This window comes from Ricinus communis, chromosome 10, assembly GCF_019578655.1.
Source record: "Ricinus communis isolate WT05 ecotype wild-type chromosome 10, ASM1957865v1, whole genome shotgun sequence".
NCBI lineage: Eukaryota > Viridiplantae > Streptophyta > Magnoliopsida > Malpighiales > Euphorbiaceae > Ricinus > Ricinus communis.
Window position 1 is genome coordinate 12,131,488 of NC_063265.1, and position 21,126 is coordinate 12,152,613.

The window sequence follows — 21,126 nt, forward strand, 5'->3', positions numbered from 1 at the left end:
TGGACAGACAGAGAGACTGAACATGTCTAATTTTGTACCCCAAAAACATCTTTAACATTCTCATTATAGTGACTTTCTATCAGCATGCCAACGTACCATATATAACAAACACGAAACTAGAAACACAAACAGTACAGGAAATTAACACAGGCCCAACGCCTACATAAAAGCATTAAGCTATTTACTTCCATATTCACAAGGACCAAAAGATCACTTATTATCAGCAGGCAGGTAATACTTCAACCATTGATAATGGCGCCGCCTGCAAGGACCAAAATATGACCATAAATACTACATAAAAGTAATATTGTTCATCAGTCGAACAGGGAACAGCAATAACTTACCATTAGGGTGAAGAACTTGGCCAGTGATGTATGATGAGCAGTGGTTACAAGCAAGGAAAACATAACATGGTGCAACCTCAACTGGCTGGCCAGCTCTTTGCATCGGCACCTCCTTCCCGAAGTTGGCTACTTCCTCTTCATCAAACGAGGCTGGTATCAACGGAGTCCAAATGGGTCCAGGAGCAACACCGTTGACACGAATTCCTTTGTTCACTAGCTCAAGTGCAAGTCCTCTTGTGAAAGCCACGATTGCTCCTTTTGTTGCGGTGTAGTCAAGCAGCTTAGCATTTCCTTTGTATGCATTGATTGACGTTGTGTTGATTATGGAGCTTCCCTCTTTCATGTGCTTCAGAGCATGCCTGCCATCATTTGGCCACCATCACCAACACGTCAAAGAGCGAAAAAAACCGAATGATCCATATAAATGTTAGTTGATGAGTGACTAGATATAGAATTGCATTTGGGTACCTAGTGGCGAAGAAGTAGGAGAACATATTGGTCCTGAACACTCTTTCGAGTCTTTCCTCATCAATCTCCTGAACAGAACCAGCCTTGTGTTGCTCAGCAGCATTGTTGACCAGAATATCAATGCGGCCAAAAGCATTAACCACTTCATCAATCACTTTCTTACAATTCTCATCATACCCCAGATCAGCTGCTATTGCTATAGGTTCCTTGGCATCAACAGTCTTGCTCTTCTTCAGCAGTTGAATAGTATCCTCAGCATCCCTGTCTTCTTGTTTCTTCACGTATGTGAAAGCAACTGTTGCACCCTCGAGGACAAAGCTGTGGCACACCGCTCTTCCAATGCCAGAATCACCCCCAGTCACTAGCGCAACCTTTCCCTGCAAAAGAGAAAGATAAAATAGAACTACATAGTTAAATACCTAAGCATACTATTATTGTCTCAGTGGAACTGGAGTTATAATTAGTGAAAGAATTACGCACCCGGAGCTTATCAGAAGGCTTGTAATCAGAGCGAGCATACTGAGGGATAGGGTCCATTTGATGCTCTTTCCCAGGCTGCGATCCTTGCTTTTGAGGAGGGAAACTCTGGCCACCAGAAGCCATTCTCACAAACAAAGCAGTGGGTATTCCTTGTTGTCGACTGGCAGGTACTAATACAGCTGGAAACCGAGTTTTCCAATAAGTTCTGATGTGGGTTTTAGTTATAGACCAAGAACAAAAAGAGGAAGAAGGTGCAAATGCAAAAGGTCTTGACAGTGAAATGAACCGAGGCAGCATACATATAGTGTTAGTGAAGCCGTCTAGGATCAGTATGCTAAGCAGGAGTACGTAGCAGTACTGATGATAAAAAAAAGCTGTTTTCGAAGTGGAGATATATAGGGACTTTTAAGTGGACACGTAGGACCACGTGGCAAGAACAGAGGAGGCACGTGTCTGTTAGCTGAATCCAGTGGAAACGGTCGGTTTTGTTGGGGATGAAGAATTCGTTGTTCTGAAGTACAATTGCTTTGGTTAGAAAGAAGTTCTAGCTCTTTCTCTCCACTTGTAATTTAGATTGGGGTCGATCCGTCTGCCGATTTAGATTTGGATATTAATTTGAAAAGTCTTGATTATGTTTTTAACTGAATTTACAAATTTTAATTATGCATCAAATTTAGTTAATAGTTTAGAGTTTAGAGTTTAGAGTTCAATAATTAATACCGAGACTCTGCTCAAAATTGAGAAATTCAGTTCAGCTTAGAATTTAATCTTTCAACAGGTCTACTCCATCTCCTATTAAAAGAATATTTATAAGAGTTTAAATTAATTATGAATTATGTAACAGATCAAATCAATCTCTAGTTGTTGGATCTAATTATTCAAAAAGTTAATGAAATCATGAGCAAAATTTTGGAGAAAAAAAAGAAATAGTAATCAATAGAAAATTTAACATTTACTTAAGAATCGTGTATTGCAAAGATTTTCTATTAATCTGATATTGATGATCAAGACTCTGGAATCATGTAACCATATATAGAAGAAGCATGGAACACGTAAAGGGGCATACAGCAGGAACCTTCACATCCAAGGCAAATCAACAAAAAGTATAATAGAATTAAAGAGTGGAAAATCAAACCTGTCGAATAATTCGAAGAAGCTTAATGCATACGAAGTTCCAAAAGCCAGTTTCTTTTCTTTATTCCTATAGCTACTGTGAATGCTTTATATGATCATATCTCTCTCTCTCTTCAGTACGCATGTGTCCTTTGTTAATTAGCTATGGCCTCTCTCAAAGTTGCCCTCTTTCTTCCTCTTCCTCTTCTTCTTCTTCTTGCCATTTCCTTACTTTCTTCTCCAGTGCACTGTGATGGTATTCTCCCTTTCCTATGTAGTTTATGGCTTCTAATTTTCTAGTTATGTATACAAGAATGTAACATGAACCTCCTTTTTTTTGGTTTCGAACTTCTTTTCATGCCCAAAAATTCAGTTGTTAGTTTAATCTAGTATTTTGATTTACTTCATTCTTTTGTATGTTTCTAACTATATAATATCTTTTTTCTTTTCATAAATATATTAGTTGCATTACTCTTAAATTCTAAGAGGAGACTTTTGGTCACGCACTGCAAAATTTTATTAAATGTTTAACCATTTACATTGTATAGCTTGATAATTCTGTGTGTGTTCCGAATACTAAGTTTGGACAATTCCTGACAGTCGTGTTCTTTAATGATGTCTATTTATATATTTTTTGATAATTTATGTATAATTTTAATTTACAGATGAAGAAGACATTCTAATCACATGCCTAAACAGTCACAGGGCATACTTAAACCTCCCAGTTTTCGTCAAAAACGAAGGAGCAGATTGTCTAGCCGACGAAGTTGCTCGAGAGTTAGGTGACGAACCGTGCAACAAGACCAACACCAATAACCCATTTCAAGTTGACCACAACATTACTGACCTAATATCCAAATGCGACATCAACATCACCCACACTAAAGATGGTGCAGTATTGCCTGTTTGTGTGCCTGAGTTGGAGCCAATTGCAGTCTTTACTAATTATACAAGAACCCACTTCGCCAAATACATCAATGACTCGAGATTTGCTCAAGTTGGAATTGGCAGTGAAGGTGAATGGATGGTGATTGTTTTGAGCACAAACACTAGTAGAGGTGACTTTGCTGCTTTTGCTGGAACGAATAGTTTGGTTTCTGCCATTGGTTTCGGACATTGCCTTGTGTCCTTCTTGTTGGGAATGCTTTTCTATTTAGCAAACTGAAGTGCCGGGAATTGAACATACTATACTGTCTTACTATAAGAAAGTACATGTTGTTTTTATTCATTCATTTATTTCTATTTATTTTGTATTGTAACTTATAACATGTATTTATTTATTATTTATGGTTGACCTACGTTCTTATAAGATTTTATATTCATCTTTTATTATAAATATATACAAGATTACGGATAAATTTAAAAAAAAATATTTCTGAAATTATTTCAGAACCTTGACCATATAATACTTCATATTAAAATTTAGTATACTTTTATATTTAAAATTAAATAAAATTTATAATTATAAAAATTATAATTTAATAAAAATTTAAATATTAATTTTTTTATAAATCAATACTTACCATCGATTACAACATAAATGACCTAAGCCATGATTGTAGGACAGATTTAAGGTTCATGCATTAGGAAATTTCTTCTTCTTGTTTTCCTTTGGGGGTTAATTATTAACTTATTCGATTTCGATTAAAACATATTGATCTTATCCGGACAAGTACTGATTTGGATCAACGGCTTAAACGCCTTGAGGCTCGTCTGTTCGTGTCAATCCATTTGAAGCCAAAACCGTACATGTAGAGTTCATTAAATTTGCATGGCTGCCACGTGCAGATACAATCAGTTTAATACTTGTCCATTCGGCAGCAACATTTGGAATGTGTAATGAACACATAAAAGGCACCTGTAAGTGTTCAAAATCCCAATTCAGTTCGGATCAAAAACAGGTTTACAGTTTAAACCAACTTCAAACTCATTTGCTTATTATATCTGTGATCCTTGTTGGGATCTCTCGTAAAGATCAGAAAGTTTAGTTCTTTTGGCACAGAATTTAGATTACTTTTTTGCTAGTTCAATATGGCCTCTTGCAAATTCAACCTTTCATTGTCTGTGTTGGTTCATGCCATTTTCTTGTTTTCTTCACCGCTAGTTCTCGCTGATGGTATTCTCTCTATCATATAATTTACTCTTGAATCAGTTTTACTATTGCCAGTTCTCTTTTATGTTCAACTTCTGTCAATTTATACAATATGCAGATAAGGAAAACAGTGTGCTTCAAGGTATAAACAGTTACAGGACATCCTTGCAGCTTCCAGCCCTTACTAAGAATGACAAGGCAGGATGTCTAGCTGATGAAGTTGCCGACAAGTTACAAGACCAACCATGTAGTTCTGCTGGTGCCAGTTCGGTTCAGTTATCGAACTACCCCGAACTACTATCAAAATGTGGCATCGACATTAACCATACTAGAGATGGGGCAGTTTTGCCTGTCTGCGTGCCGAAACTGGTTCCAACACTTGTGCTTACCAATTATACGCACACCCAACACGCCAAGTACATAAATGATTCCAGGTATACTGGAGTGGGAATTGGGTCTGAGGATGACTGGATGGTGGTTGTTTTGAGCACCAACACACCTTCAGGTAGTTTCGCAGGAGCGAACAGTTTGATGTCAAAGATTGGCTGTGGTCATTGTTTGATGTGTTTCTTGATGGGGATTATGCTTCTTTTCGTTGTCTATTAAGTTCTCGTCCTTTTGTGCATATATATATATATATATATGTATATATATATATATATAATGTTCTATTATGTGTTGTGATCTTAATTTGTGAGAGGACAAAATGTAATAGTTAGGTTACTCTATTAGTTTTATTTTCTGCACAATTATTCTCTCTTGAATTTTCCAATGAATTAATGGTTGGTTTGATCAGCATTTTCCAAATTAATGTAACCAGTAAACAAGCCTTCACAGAATTAAACACCACGATCACCAAATGAAGGCACGAGAACAATTACCCATTGACATTCCACGGAAAAGTGTTCTTCATTGGTGAGATATATGTCTGTAGGATCATCGTCGTCCTCATTATAAGCATCGTCCTTGGAGAAATAGGTAGTGGAAAGTGGAATGTAACTGGTGCATCGCGAAACCAGTTTATCCATTAATCTGTAGTGTCAATTGGATTTTACGCAACTTGGCAGATTGCTGGCGCCGGCGGCCTTCATTTGGTAAGTGCTTTCCTGTTATATGTCGACGCGCTTAATCCGGCGGTTTGTAAATTTTATGAAAATACATGCCAAAGTATTTTCTTTTCCAGCTGAATTCTAATCGGACATGAATTTGAAATTAATTATTTGATTTCAAGTTTAGTTTTAATCCGAAGAGAAGGGTATATCTGTTCTAGTTTTTCTTTCTGTATAATTTAACTCAGAATTGGATATCTAAAAATTTTACATTGTATGTTTAATTAATTTTTGACACATTTTTGGCGTAATTTTATAATTTTTTATTAATTAATTATATTTTTGATTAAGCATTCACTTTAATTTTATAAAATATATATTTTTTATTAATTAATAAATTAATAATATTTTAAACTAAATATCGTATATTTATTATATTTTAATATTATATTTAATTGATAAATAATTTTTGATAAAATAATAATATTAATTTTATTTTTTAAATATTAGTTATATTTTAATATTATATTAACTAATAAATTAGTTCTATTCTAACAAGGTAAAAAATATTTTTAAACATTTGAAAACGTAATTAAATTTTTTGACTCAATTAAATTTATTAATTTTTATAAAAAAATTAATTAAGTTTTATTTTTTATTGTCAATTAAATTCATTAATTTTTATAAAAGATTGGATTTAATTTCTATAAAAGATTGAATTAACTTCTAAGTAAAAATGTCTAAAATTTCATTAAGTGTAAAAATCTCATTATTTTGAAAGCGTTAAAAATAACCGTTCTAAATATTTTAAAATCATGTCTATATTACATGAGAATGAAAATATTAAGCTATTTTTTCTCTTTATTTAATTTATATTATATTTCTTACAATCAGATAAAATATTTTTAAATTTTCTAAAGAAATCTAATAAATTTTTTTTTAACTCAATTGAATTCATCAACTTTTATAAAAGATTTAGTTAAGTTTTATTTCTTTTGTTGTCAATTAAATCCATTAATTTTTATAAAAGATTCAATTAATTTATAAGTTAACAATGTCTAAAATTTCATTAAGTGTAAAGGTCTCATTATTTTGAAAGCGTTAAAAATAACCGTTCTAAATATTTTAAAATCACATCTATATTACATAAGAATAAAAAAAATTAAATCACTTTTTTCTTTTTATTTAATTTACATTATATTTCTTTCAAGAAATGGTATCATTTCATAAAGCATATATCTTTGTGGTTTTATTGCATAAACATATTGAAGGCGATGAAATGTAATTTAACTCAACAACTTGTACTCTCTCTATTTACAAATGAGCATGATGAAAAAGACAAAAGTGTTGCTGTCATTTCAGGTGAGGAAAGAAATCATTGTTCTTATTTGTAAATTAAGATTTATAAATACTAATTGTATAAAAATAAAAAGTCTCATTCATATGATATAACGTGTTTTTAAAATATTCAGAGCGGTTATTATTCTCACACTTAAAATAATGAGACTATCGCACTTAAAATAATGAGAGCATCGCACTTAATGGTATTTTGGACATTATTAGCATTATGGGTTAATTAGACTTTTATAAAAGTTAATGAGTTTAATTGAGCCGAAAAATAGGATGAGAACTTAATTAAATTTTTTATAAAGAATAATATTAATTGAGTAGAAAAAATGATGAAAACTTAGTTAAACTTTTCTAATAAGTTTAAGGGCATCTTTGTCCCTTTTGTCTTTTAAAAAATAACATCTTAAATTATATTTTTAAAATTATATTCAATAATTTTTTTTTTAGTTATATAATGAATTTTTAATTTTAAAAATAATTACACCAATTATACTATTAAGTTATATAATATTAAATTCATTATAAATATTTTAAAATATTAAAAATATTTAAAAATAATTAGTTTGCTATTATTTTTTAAAATATTACAAATTAAATTTTAAATATTGATTTTTTTATTAAATTCTATATACAACACATATATAAACGACAAGTTTTAAAAAATTTATACACAAACTGTAATAGGCCAAGCCAACAACTACTAGATAACTTTATATCCTATAAATATTTACACTTAGTAATGCGTCTACCATAAATTTTTTAAATATATTTATCAATTTATTTAGTAAATAAAATAAAAATAGTTTTATTAATATACAAATCCTAAAATTATATTAGAAATTAATAAAATATACATTAATGATAAATATTACCTGATTACAAATACGTGAATAAATTTCATATATAATCATATTTTATAGTATATAGCAGAAATCAAGTAACAATAATTACAATAATAATTGCAATGTTAGAAATTAAAAAATATGCACATGCTTTTTTTGTAATCTATTCAAATGTAGAAGTTCCATTATGCAAATAATATATAGACACTCTTAAATATTATATAATTTTTTTTATTGAAATTAAAATCTTAAAATAATGTGAAGAATATGAAGCTTTAAAGAAAAACACACTATAATATAAAGTTCTGCTACAAAGATATTTATAATGGCTGGCTAACAAATCTACCACTAAACACGTTGCTAACTAGATACTAAAATTCAGCTAACTAATTCCTATTCCTTTGGCATCCCTTAGGAATAGGTCTTTATTAAAACTAACTTATCTTTAAAGACTACTTCAACAAATCCCTCTTGTAAACTGCTATGCATCTTGCGTGCAGTTTACCTCACATGCTGACCATACACCGAGTTGTTTTATGAGTCGTTCGAAGGTTTCCAATTTCAGAGCTTTGGTCATGATATCTGCAATCTGATCTTCTGTTGAACAATGCACTAGTTCCACAATTCCTTCATTCGTAAGATTACGTAAAAAATGAAACCTTACATCGATGTGCTTACTCCTCTTGTGCAGTACTGGATTCTTAGAAAGCTTGATAGTTGAGCTATTGTCACAAAATATTGTTGTTCTTTCATTTTGAGGATGCTTGACAGTTTCCAGTAGTCTTCTCATCCATACTCCCTGGCACGCAGCAGAAGCAGCTGCCACATACTCTGCTTCAGTTGTTGATAAAGTTACGACCGGCTGCTTTTTAGACATCCATGCTACAGCTCCACCTCCTAGGAGAAAAACATATCCAGACGTACTCTTACAATCATCAAGATCTTCTGTATAGTCACTATCAGTGTATCCAATTAAAGTTGTCTCCCCTCCCTTCTTGTAGAAAACTCCCAAATCAAGAGTCCCTTTAATGTAACGAAGAACTCTCTTTGCAGCCTGCAGGTGTAAGTGTGTAGGATTTTCCATAAACCTGCTAATCAAACCAGTAACAAACATAAGGTCAGGTCTGGTTACAGTTAAGTAACGAAGGCTGCCTACAATCTGCTTGAAAAGCGTTGAGTTGATTTTGATTCCAGATTCATCTTTCACAAGCTTTATTCCAGGAACAATTGGATTCTTCACAGCATTGCTCTCTAACATACCGAAACGCTCGAGAACTTCTGCAGCATACTTCTTTTGGCTAATAAAAATTCCTTCTTCATTTTGCAACACTTCTACTCCAAGAAAGAACCTCATCTTCCCAAGATCAGTCATTTCAAACTCCTCCATCATAGATTTCTTAAAACTTTAAAAACATATTAACATCATTGCCAGTAAAAACAAGATCATCCACATATAAACTGATAATAAGAATTCTATTATCCATACCATGTTTAATAAAAAGTGTATGTTCGAAATTGCACCTTTTAAATCCTTCCTTCATGAAGTATGCTTCGATTCTTGAATACCATGCCCTTAGAGCCTGTTTGAGACCATAGAGGGCCTTCTTTAATCGATACACCTTCTGCTCCTCTCCTTTTCTTTTAAAGCCTTGTGGTTGACTGACAAATACTTCCTCAAGTAGTTCTCCATGTAAGAACGCACTTTTCACATCTAGATGATATAGATTCCAGCCCTCCTGTGCAGCAAGCGCAATTACCAATCGAATGGTGTCCCATCTTGCTACTGGAGCAAAGACTTCATTATAGTCTACTCCATGTTCTTGTGCGTAACCTTTCATTACCAATCGTGTTTTGTATTTATCCACCTTCCCAAGCTCATTGAACTTAGTTTTAAATACCCATTTGACACCAATTTCCTTCGCATTCTTTGGCAGCTCCACCAACTCCCATGTCTGATTTCTTTCAATGGCCTGAATTTCTTGATTCATTGCATCTTGCCATTTTATACTCTTCACAGCTTCTTTGAAATTAACTAGGTCTATGGCTGTAAATAATACCCAGTTATTGACTTCTTCTTCCTCTGAGGAACTCAAACCACTTCCACTAACATAATCATCTAGCCACGTTGGAGGTTTGCGCACCCGATCTTGTGTAGTTGCTATATCTTGAAGCTCATCTTGCACAGCTTGTGGTGTGGCTTCCTCTTGTTCTTCCTCACCAGCAGACTCATCATTCTGCTCATCGGCTTCATCTCCTTTTTCGATTTCAACTTCTTCCCAGTCTAGAGTACCTGCTCCTGATTGCTCATGGTTGTTATTCCAGTTCCAACTTTTATTTTCTTCGAAGATAACATCTCTGTTGATAATTATGCACTTGGATATCGGATCATAAAGTCTGTAAGCCTTAGATTTTGAGCTTACTCCAAATAGCACACAACTGAAGCTTTTATCATCCAGTTTGACCCTCTTCTGATCAGCTATATGAACATGAGCCACACACCCAAACACTCTGAAGTAATCGACACTTGGTTTGATGTTGCTCCATGCTTCTTCAGGAGTTTTATTCATTATTGCAGCTGTGATACTTTTATTCATAATATGGACACACCATTGAACAGCTTCAGCCCAGAAAATCTTTGGTACTTCTTTCTCCGATAGCATACTCCTCACGTTATTCATAATAGTTATGTTTCGCCTTTCTGCCGTGCCATTTTGTTGAGGCCTGTATGCAGCAGTTAGCTGCCTTCTGATGCCATTTGCTGCACAAAAGCTATTAAATTCGAGAGATGTGAACTCCCCTCCTCTATATGTACGCAAACAGATTATGGACTCTCCACTTTCCTTTTCCACATGTTGTTTGAACCTTTTGAAGACGTCAAAAGCTTCAGATTTCTGACATAAGAAATAGACCCATAACTTACGAGAGAAATCATCAATCAAAGTAAGCATGTACCTCTTTCCACTATTTGAAGCTGGTGATATTGGCCCACATATGTCTGCATGAACCAATTGCAATCGCTTAGAAGCCCTCCATGAGCTTTTCTTTGGCATTTTTTCTCGATGTTGCTTTCCGATTAGACAATGTGTGCACAGTTTTTTGTCGTTTGTTGTAAGATTAGGAAGGCCTTCCATTAATTTCTGATGTTGCATGGTCTGTAAGCTTTTGTAATTCAAGTGTGCGAATCTGCAATGCCAAAGGTCCAGCTTGTCTTCAGTGCCTGCCGTTTGAAAACATGTCGGAGCAAGTGACACCGAATTTGTCTTTGTTAAGGTTGATGCAGATAAAACAAACATCTGATTGGCTGTCATTGCAGTCTTCATGATAAGCCCTTGGCGTTGATGATAGAGTCTGCATTCACCATCTCGAATTAAAATTGCAATGCCCTTCTCTTGCAGTTGCCCTATACTCAGAAGATTGTTCTTCAATTCTGGTATGTAATACACATCCGTAATTACTTGTACGAGACCTCCGACTTTTAACTTCACATTCCCCTTGCCTGCGACTGCAATTCTGGTGTCATTTCCTAATTTGACAGTTTGTTTGAAGCTCTCATCAATGTGTGAGAACCATTTTTTGTCCCCACACATATGATTAGAACATCCGGAATCTAGAAACCATACATCCTCCTTTGCTTCCCGCATCTCTACATGGGCCATGAGGACAAGTTCTTCCTCATCTATCTCAGCATACTGTGCCTTATTATCCTACCTCGGACACTCATATTGGAAGTGTCCAAGTTGGTGACATTTGTAGCACTCAACAATGGCCTTGTTGAATGCATGCCTGCCTCTACCTCTGCCTCGTCCTCGAGCAGCACTGCCACGTCCTCTCCCTCGATATCCATATCCTTCATCTTCGGTTGCAGCCTTCAACACTTGATCCTCTTCTCGATCTATTCTCTTAAATTTTTGCTCATGAACAACAAGCGAGCTTTGGAGCTCATCAATGGTTATAGAGTCTGTATCGTTAGATTCTTCAATCAACACAACCACATATGTAAACCTGTCAGTGAGCATTCTCAAAATTTTCTCAACCACTTTTGAGTCTGGCATCACTTCACCGTTGCTCCTCATTTGGTTTATGACTGCCATTACTTTAGCAAAATACTCAGTGATAGTATTACCCTTCTTCATCTCAAGAATTTCAAAATCTCTCCTTAGAGTGTTAAGAAGAGACCTTTTAACTCGAGCATTTCCTCCAAACTTGCTCTTCATGGAATCCCAGACGATCTTTGAGGTCCTCCAATCAAGTATTTGTTCAAAAACAACTCGATCAATTGCCTGATACAAATAATGCTTTACCTTGTGATCATTAGTTCTCGCTTCCTCTAGTTGTGCTTCCTCTTCTTCTGTTAGCACAAATCCCATCATAGGTTCTGCAAAATCTTTCTCAACAAAACGCCATAAACCCTTTGCTCTAAGCAAATTTTCCATCAACTCACTCCAATGGTCGTAGTGGATCCCATCAAAATGTGGAATTGTAGTGAGACCCTTCTCGTCACTTGACATTTTTGCTTATAAAAGGCTCTGATACCAATTTGTGAAGAATATGAAGCTTTAAAGAAAAACACACTATAATATAAAGTTCTGCTACAAAGATATTTATAATGGCTGGCTAACAAATCTACCACTAAACACGTTGCTAACTAGATACTAAAATTCAGCTAACTAATTCCTATTCCTTTGGCATCCCTTAGGAATAAGTCTTTATTAAAACTAACTTATCTTTAAAGACTACTTCAACAAATAATACATATTTTTAACTTTTTTTGAATAACTAATTTGGAACTGGATTTCTAAAACCAAAACAAGAATATGAACTTTCACTATTTAGTTTTTCTTTCATTACTGATAAGGGTCATTTTTGAAGATATCAGAAAAGCTTATAATTAATTTACTCCTTACAAATATGAGGGACACAATTTTCATTTAATAAATTCTTAAAAGATAAGAAAATATATGTTTTTAAAACCAGAAAAAAAAAATCATTTATGTTTTATTCCTTATGCTGCCACATTTATTTTTTTAATGTATAAATCTTAATCTTAATCATCACATTTCAAATTATAGCATTATTTCTTATAATTTCTTCATATTCTCAACACATTAAATGGATTGACTTGATCAGTGATTAAGCAACAAAGATATTGTTTTAATGTATAATTAAAAGAAATACTAAAAATCTATTTGTTTAGAAAAGTTAATTAGGTAATTAAGACTATCTAGAAATTACAAATCTTAATCTTTTAATTTTTTCTTTTTTAAAAAAAAAAGAAAAAGAAAAAAGGAAACTACAAATCTAAGAAACGGGTGGGTCATGGTGCCAGCTCAGAATCCAATCTGTGTATTTTATAAAATAAGCCGAGTGCGCGCACAGGCTTAACGTGCGCACTTACCTGCGAAAACAGAACAAAAAGCACAAAACCATCATTACAAACGGAGACAGAGAAGGTCAGATGGTGGCGCGTTGTCGGAGATGGTAATGGACGAGGGCTTCTTTGGCGAATTCACTTTCGCTCCATCAAATCAGACCGTCCATGCTAATCCATCACTAACCAACGGCCGAGATTCATCATCTGCCAACGCCGACGATGATGATTGGGGAGATTTTATCATCAACTCCGGTGGACTCCCCCATACCCTATCACTCCCGAGAATCTCATCTTCTACAAATCATCATCATCAAAAAAAGGATCCATCAGAACCGAATTCGGCTCCGGGTCGAGTAAATTCAGGTTTGGTTGAGTGGGAGAAGCCAAAAGGAGCTTTGCCTCTTTCAATTTTTGGTCTAGAGGAAGAAGAAGTAGAGGAAGAAGAATCAGGTTCGAGTGCAACGTTGTTTAGCGATTCTAACGTTAAAAAAGGATCGGGTTCAAATGTGAATGCGAATGTCAGTGGATCAATTGCTAATGTTTATAATAATACTAATAATAAAGAGGGGGATCTTTCTATACCTGATTTATCAAACGGAGTTAGAACGAATTCACAAGTAACGGATTCGAATGGTAAAAATGAGGTGAAATTGAATTTCGATTGGGATCCATTGAATTTTAATTCAAATGGATTGAATTCTATTACAAAAGAGGGAGATTTGATTGCAAATGGAGCTAAATTAGGTTTATTTGATAGCAATGATGATGATGATGGATGGGAGTTTAAGGACGCAGAGCCTAAAGCACCCGTAGTTGAGGACATTGCTGAGGTAATATATTGTAATTTTGATTTTGTGTATTTGTATTATTATAAAATCACTTTTACTCTTTGTTTAAAATTTTTGAGATAATTTTGATGCCAAGTATGCTAAGAGTGTGGTTTATATCAACGCTACTTATCTACGGGTTTCTAAGGTAACTATTCTTGCCATTCTGTGAATGTGCGCTTTGGTTTAGTTATTCATTTGTTTCATTTTTATGGAGTCAGAAGAACCAGATCGAGAATGAGAATGGACCACCATCTAAGTCTAATGGATTTAACACGAATTGGAATACTCCAAACTTGGATTTTAGTGGGTGGAGCTACAATGTTAATGGTGTTGTTTCAAGAACAAATTCATTGTTGAAGGGTCCTGTTGATGCAAATAGAGAATCTCCTGATGATGATGATGATGATGATAACGGGTGGGAATTCAAGGCTGCAGATTCAAAACATCAGGTTGGAGATGGAAAGGTAAGAATAAGATGGTTAACTTTTGTTGTTTAGTTGATAAACTAACCAATGAACGCACTAGAAGTTTCTGCCTCTCCAAGCAAAAGTAGTAGGATAATTATGCTTCTTGGATCCGTTTGTTGAATTGACCGTATCATCAGAAATTTCAGGTTGGCCAGGTCAATACTGAACATTTGCCTGTCTTAAATTTTGATGGGTCTACTTCGAGCTGGGATGTCTTCTTTTCAGGTTCAAGTGCAGTGAACTCAGATGAGAAACATTTTAATGGGAACTTAATCAATGAAAAAAAGGATTCTGGTAGTGCTGATGAATGGGCCTTCAAGGGCGTAGAACCAGAGTTACAGGTCAGAGATGGGAATTCCGAGGTAAATATATGATTCTTGTCATTTGCTTGACTTTGAGTTTGTTGTTTTTTACCTTCTGTTTGATTGCTGGAAAACCAAGCAAATAATTAGAATTTGAACCTTTTATGCTTTATATACATAACGTTGTTTGGGTGTCAGTTTGAGACTTTGAGTAGAAGTCCTTATCTATTCAGCTGCTAGGGATTGAAGTATCTAAAATATAAAGTTATCATTTCATTTTCCATCTCCATTTTTTTAATTATTTTAATATTTAATTGACAATTTGAAAGTTGCAATAAGAAGCTACAGGTTTGTGTTTTCATGCCCGTGGTATAACAGTATGATTTGATATTCTTCAGATCAACAGTGAAAATTGGTCGACAAATTGGACAAATCCTAGCTGGAATGCATCGAGTTTGGGTGGAAATGTGCACCCAAATTTAAATGCGTTGAATTTGGATATGAAGCAAGTAAATTTGAATTTATTTGATGAAAATGTGGATCTTGGGGGCAATGATGGATGGGAATTCAGGATTGCAGATACAGTACTGAGGACTGGGGATGGGAACATTAAGGTGTGTTTGTACAGTTTGCTAGATTTTCAAACCTTAAATTTCTTATTTTGGTTTCCTCAAGATACATAATTCAGATTCTGATTTGAGTTTTATATTGTTTGATCCTTATGGAAAATTCTGCTTAGTTTATTTTTCTCTCTGTGGGTTTGTGCTCTTTGAAAATTTCTGTTTGATATGTAAAGGCTTAATGTTGGCCATCAGACATGCAAAAGTAATGTTAAGGATCCTAGTTTGGTTTATCTGAGTCCAACATTCTGTGATTTCAAGGATGATGGGAGAATGCCAGAAAATTTTGGTGGAGCCATTAACACATTCGGTTTTGGCAGCAGTGTTCAAGTTTCTGGTGGTCTGTATAGTGCTCCAGAAGGTATTTTGCAGATATTAGGTGAATCAATCTTCAAATTGATTTTTCAAATAAAATTAAGCAGAATGGCACTGAAAATGGAGTGCATTTTTCCTCAGTTGATGCGAACATTGGTTCTGATGAAGATTCCTGGGCTTTCAAGGATGCATTTTCAGAAATCACATCAAAAGATAAGGTGTTAAGTTAATATAACTTGTTGAATTGCTCATTGTGGACTCAGTTTAGAATTATGAATAAGTACATTTTGAACTTTTTCTTTTGTTGCAGGAAGAGCCCCGGGTTCCTGAAGATTCTTCTGCTGTGAAAGTCTCAGTATATGATAGTGAAGTTCAGGTGGGTTACTAATTTAATATGCTTAGTGTTTTGAGAAAATTCTATGTGTCCTTTGCATTTAAGAACAAAATTGCATGCTGATTGCGAATCTAAAGCACAAGTTTACCAGTGATTTTTTGGCCATCCTATTATTGTTATTAACTGAATGCAATATTCTCCCTCTAATATTGATAAATTTTCAGAAATTCTTGTTCACCAACTAGATATTATCTTATTCATGCTTGAGACTGACAGAGTGATGTTTCCTGGTGCAACACGACCAAAACTTTGTTCTTTTGAGTCACATAACCTCTTTTGCTCCTTTATGGTCAGGGGAACAAGGTAAGAGCAGGTAATCACAAGGGAGCCTTGCCCCTTTCCATTTTCGGTGATGAAGAAAAGGAAACAGATGATTCTGTGATTTATCAAGACATTTCAACCCAGATGCCCACCTCTAACTCAAGAGACAGTATAAAGAGTCCTCGTGTAGATATGTCTATTGATGATCTAATATCAAGTTTATACATTCAAACTGAGCAGAATGATTCAGTTAATTGTGCACAAAATTTGAGTGAAACTGGGTTGGATTCCACCAAAACTGCATCCATCTCTGATTTAACAAATGCTAATTATGATCTTGATGATGATTCCTGGGAGTTTCAAGATGCCGTTACAGGAGCTGAAGCTGAAGATCAGACCTCTGTTCTTGGTATTGGAGAGTCTCAAACAAAATATTCTGCCAAAGGAAAGTTAAATGATTGTGTGCAGTTTTTTTCAACTTTGAAGGAAGAACTGCAGCGTGCGACACTTTGCCTTTTTGAAAATCTTAAGGTCAGTTGATTTTTATGAGATATCTCAACCACTCCCCCCTCTCCCCCTGTCAAAGGTTGAGCACTAATGGCATTAAATTTTGAAATCTGCTTTTTGGTAGAAAGCTCGAAGTGCTGCTGCTGTTGCTGGTGAAGATGCTAACATACAAGCTCTGGATAAAGAAATACAGGTCAGTACCTGTATCTTGTTATTTGTGTCTTTTGCCATCTTCATTGTTGTTTCCATGATCTTTTTTTTTTTTACTTTCTATTTTGAAGGTATGTTTCCTGTCTCTGAAAATTTTAGTGAGTCCTCAGAACTTGACAACTGCAATGAATACGTGGCAGGACATCTTTTTGCTTGGATAACTTTCTGATTGAATTTTCTTTCTTGATAGTTCATTTTCAAGCTCTCTCTCTCTGTCTCTCACATATGTCACATACCATGATCATGTTGATGTAAATTTCCACTTACCATTTATGTCTGATATACTCTGCTGTTTGTGAATATTATGCTTCTTAACTAGCAATTGCTTTTGCAGTTATAAATGAGAAAAACATTTGGGTTTAAAACTTGTTCACGTCTTCTCTTATAGGATATTGATAATGATCTGCACCAACAGAGCATTTTCTCCAGTAAAGTCCACTCAGACAATTATTCACCAGGAGATGTATGCCTCAATGTCTTTATTGACGTTGTGCAAGAGCCAAAGTTCCAAGGTTTTGAGTCAGAATATGAGTTAACAAAGAAACTTTCACTAGTATGTATCTTGTTCTTATTTATCATGAAAAAATGCAATGAATTGTTTAGTGAACCATTTTGCTTTATTTTGGTGGTTTGGGATTATTCTACTCAAAATGCTGACATTTATGTATTGATAGGCAGAGAATGATCTGAGATCAGCAGTTGAACTCCTCAAATTTGTGAACTTAACATTACAAATTTTAACATTAGTATCAGAGGAGGTGCAAATGAATTATGTTTCTACATGGTTTAAGATGCTGTCTGTTTGTGCTCAAGAGCTGAGGCATGGTGCCTTCATTTGGAAGAAATCTTTGGAAGAGAATGTACACGACCAGCTATTATCCAAATCTCAAGGTATCTATCCATTAGCATCATTTATGATCAATAGTTTTGGCTATCATGGTCTGCCTTTTATGTATGTAACTTTCTGATGTTTTGGCAACTCCAGGAAAGAAGTATTTCCTTGCCCTTGGTGAAATATACAGAGTTGTTGAAGTTCTTGGATCCTCCATCAAACTTTACAAGCCATGGATATTAGCAAGCTCAACAGATCCCATGAACATGTTTACTCTTCTAAGCGAGTGCTCTTCCCTATGGTCAATTTCAGGACTTGAAGAAGCTCTACAAAGCATTTTAAATTTAGTTGATTTTGAAGATTTTGGAAATCTTAAGACATTACTAGAATCTATCAAGTTTATACATGACCTTGATGCGCACACGCTTTACAATCATGTTTTCTCAGGCCATGGCCCTGCTTGTCAACTGTCAGCTTTAACTGCAGGAACAGTGCCAGGTAAGCAGAGTATTTATCATTTAGTTGTAGGAGTTGCTAGGCCATGGACAACTGCCTTCCCTCCAATGTAGTTATGGCTTGTAAGCTAAACGCCACATATTTTTAACATGGCCATTATCAACATATAGTTATTTATGGCAACATTTACTAACTTTCTGCTTGTTGACTGCTTTGGGAGCCATTCTGCACTAGAAATGCTGGCATGTGCACATAATGCATGTAGCTTATGTCGAATAAATGATTATGTCTAAACTTCTGATTCTTTTGAAGCAGGGATGAAAACAGTAGTCTGGAATGGAGATCATTGCTTCCTCACGCTAGCTAATTTATGGGGAAATTTAGTTAGCAGTGATTCCCCAAACTTGCCATGCATACATGATGGCTAATGAGAATGTCAGGGTAAGCTGGAGAAGGTCTTCTAGGAGCTATTTGTTGGAGATCACCATCTCATCACATTAAATCATTTGTGACAAGCCTTGTGGGGCATAAACAATTTCTATGAGCTCCTGGGCATGAATCACAAGCTGCACCAGCACAAAGAGGGCACTCGGGGAATTAAAATTACAGTCGAAACTGAAGATGTAAATGACTGCACTGGAGCTTGGAGCGACACAGCAAGGGTTCCAGGTTAAACATTATATTTATTAATTTACTGGTTGCATTTCATAACATGGAATCTGTGGCGTATCAATTGGATATGTTGTGAAACGGGGAAATCAAACACCCATAATAGGTAGTAGGAGTAGGATTGTGACATGCATGTGGGTTGCTTTTGCTCATCTCTCCGTCCACCTTTGATTCTTTCCTTCTCATTTGCAGCATACGCTGTAAGAAAAAGTGAGAAAGTATTCATAGTAGAATAAGTTGCATCCGATTTATTGTAGAGAAATGGATAATTGTAATAATCAGTTTTCAAATGGAAGCACTTCGAGGAATCAATAGGTGTCTCTGGTCATCATGCATAAATTTGTGGAGCACCAAATGCTTTTGATATATTTTGTAGATTGTGCTTGGCTTCGAATACGACATTGAGTTTCACACATTTTTCTAACAAGGATTCTTTCTTTTCATTGTTTTTGTTTTCGAATTATTGCCAACAGTAAACGACATTTGATTTTGTGTTTTTCTATTTACTCAAATTTGTTTACATTTACAATCAAGGAAATTCAATTCAAGGCCCCACAATCATCATGTAAATATCGAAAATAATTTTGCTCCTTTTAAAATTATTAAATTAGATTAGTATTATGCATAAATTTCATTTTTCGTATATATATATACTTTCACATCTTATATTTTGTTTTGTGGGTAGATGCATTTTAGACTCTCTTATCTTCAATCTTTTCTAAACCCACCTAAAGCTTTTGACTGTGATGTGTGCTATGCTGAGATAGACAACTTTAGGAGGGTCTATGTATGTGGCTCACTGAAAGATAGGGTCTTTCTTGAAATAATTCTAAAAATAATGGGGTCAAAAGTTTAAAAAGGAAAGTTAGAAACTTTTAAGTTTTTAATTTTGCGGGAATTTGTTGTCAATAGCATAATTTGAGTCAGTTTCACTATTAATATTGATAGTTGAAAAGGTTAAATTTTCATATAAAATTAAAAATACTAATTAGATTATTCGCTGATCATTAAACTTAAAGATGGTAAATTATGTAATATTATTTTATGCTTGCGTTCTAATGATTGGATCGAATTTATTCCGACAACCGTTTGTCATGTCCGAAGAAAACTAAAATATGAAATGAAGATTTTTACACTTAATTATCTTATTCTTTGGCTCTCTAAAATTTATTTTGATTTTAATAATAACGCATATCACACCCTTTTTTTTTGTTTTAACTGATATTTTAAATTCTATTTTTTCTCTATTAGTAAGAATTAAGAATAAGTAAAAAAAACTCATGAGATGCAATTCTTTATATTTAGATATTTTGTTATAAAATGCTTTCTGTTATACAAATGATGTTCTTCCAACCGAACAACACCTTTAGACATATTCTAATAATTACTCTTAAGTATCATGAAAAAAGAAATTTGAACAATTAAGACTGGATAATATCATTTTTTTTCTCTTTTAAAAGCTACTGGTTACTGAATATAAACAGTACAGAGATTTTAATTTCTCAAATTTAATAGTGATTTGATTCTAACACCCTTATAGTTAAAGTGTGATGTAAACAATTTGGAAATTTGAATTGTAAAGTTATATGTTGGCGCTAAAAGAAATTGTTGAATGAATTGGTGACGAATTCTATCCATTCCTAAACTGTTAGTGGCTGAGCGGTTAATGACCGCTAATTATTACGATGGACAACCATTTAGCTACGGGCGGGATCCATTAGCGACGAATGCAATAAGATTTTTCATTGCTATATGAAACAGGAAGTGTTCTAATTAGCAACACAGTTCTAATCCGTCACCTAATGGGCCTATCCCTCGCTATATAGACGGCATGCCAACAGTCGCTAAACGACACTAGCGAGGGATTCTTTAGCTAATTTTTTTTAAAAAAAGATTTTAAGTTATTCATTTTAATTGGATTGCTAAATCTGTCCATCCTTAGTTTCTATCATTATTATGTCGTTTTTTGTGTCAGCTCATTCAACAAAACAAAATGAAAAATACGTGAAAATTGATGAGTAAAAGGAAATGGATTAGTCTCTAATAATAGACTACTCCAAACTAAATTAACCTCACCAAAAAGGAACTCAATTTGAGGACCTTAGCTTTGACTCTGTGACCCAGCTGTTTTCAATTTTGTTGTTTTTACACTTC

The 21,126-nt window shown here is 34.3% G+C and overlaps 4 protein-coding genes across 6 annotated transcripts; 3 read left to right on the forward strand and 1 right to left on the reverse strand.

Annotated features, from left to right (window-relative positions):
* Positions 1-30: 30 nt before the first annotated feature.
* Positions 31-1,660, reverse strand: LOC8285550 (NADPH-dependent aldehyde reductase 1, chloroplastic). Its single transcript, XM_002512320.4, has 4 exons — positions 1,293-1,660; positions 813-1,189; positions 345-703; positions 31-262 (listed from the first exon to the last, which is right to left on the reverse strand). Exons 1-4 carry the CDS (start codon positions 1,587-1,589, stop codon positions 240-242), a joined length of 1,056 nt encoding a protein of 351 aa, XP_002512366.2. The 5' UTR covers positions 1,590-1,660; the 3' UTR covers positions 31-239.
* A 656-nt stretch (positions 1,661-2,316) lies between these two features.
* On the forward strand, positions 2,317-3,699 carry LOC8285551 (uncharacterized GPI-anchored protein At3g06035). Its single transcript, XM_002512321.4, has 2 exons — positions 2,317-2,661; positions 3,071-3,699. The coding sequence occupies exons 1-2, from the start codon at positions 2,571-2,573 to the stop codon at positions 3,568-3,570; spliced, it is 591 nt and encodes a 196-aa protein (XP_002512367.1). The 5' UTR covers positions 2,317-2,570; the 3' UTR covers positions 3,571-3,699.
* A 565-nt stretch (positions 3,700-4,264) lies between these two features.
* On the forward strand, positions 4,265-5,292 carry LOC8285552 (uncharacterized GPI-anchored protein At5g19250). The gene is made up of 2 exons (XM_002512322.3): positions 4,265-4,521; positions 4,616-5,292. The coding sequence occupies exons 1-2, from the start codon at positions 4,437-4,439 to the stop codon at positions 5,101-5,103; spliced, it is 573 nt and encodes a 190-aa protein (XP_002512368.1). The 5' UTR covers positions 4,265-4,436; the 3' UTR covers positions 5,104-5,292.
* Positions 5,293-13,122: 7,830 nt separating this feature from the next.
* LOC8285553 lies at positions 13,123-19,415 on the forward strand. Of its 3 annotated transcripts, none has more exons than XM_048380194.1 (14): positions 13,123-13,939; positions 14,034-14,084; positions 14,158-14,403; positions 14,553-14,768; positions 15,107-15,322; positions 15,590-15,689; positions 15,785-15,861; positions 15,954-16,019; positions 16,332-16,829; positions 16,930-16,998; positions 17,404-17,568; positions 17,690-17,906; positions 18,001-18,345; positions 18,619-19,415. In XM_048380194.1, the coding sequence occupies exons 1-14, from the start codon at positions 13,214-13,216 to the stop codon at positions 18,729-18,731; spliced, it is 3,105 nt and encodes a 1,034-aa protein (XP_048236151.1). In that variant the 5' UTR covers positions 13,123-13,213; the 3' UTR covers positions 18,732-19,415. The 3 variants fall into 3 exon arrangements, with proteins under 3 accessions (XP_048236151.1, XP_048236150.1, XP_015570584.2); XM_048380193.1 differs by having other exon boundaries at positions 13,124-13,939; positions 14,544-14,768; XM_015715098.3 differs by lacking the exon at positions 14,034-14,084 and having other exon boundaries at positions 13,126-13,939; positions 14,544-14,768.
* The last annotated feature ends 1,711 nt before the right edge of the window (positions 19,416-21,126 follow it).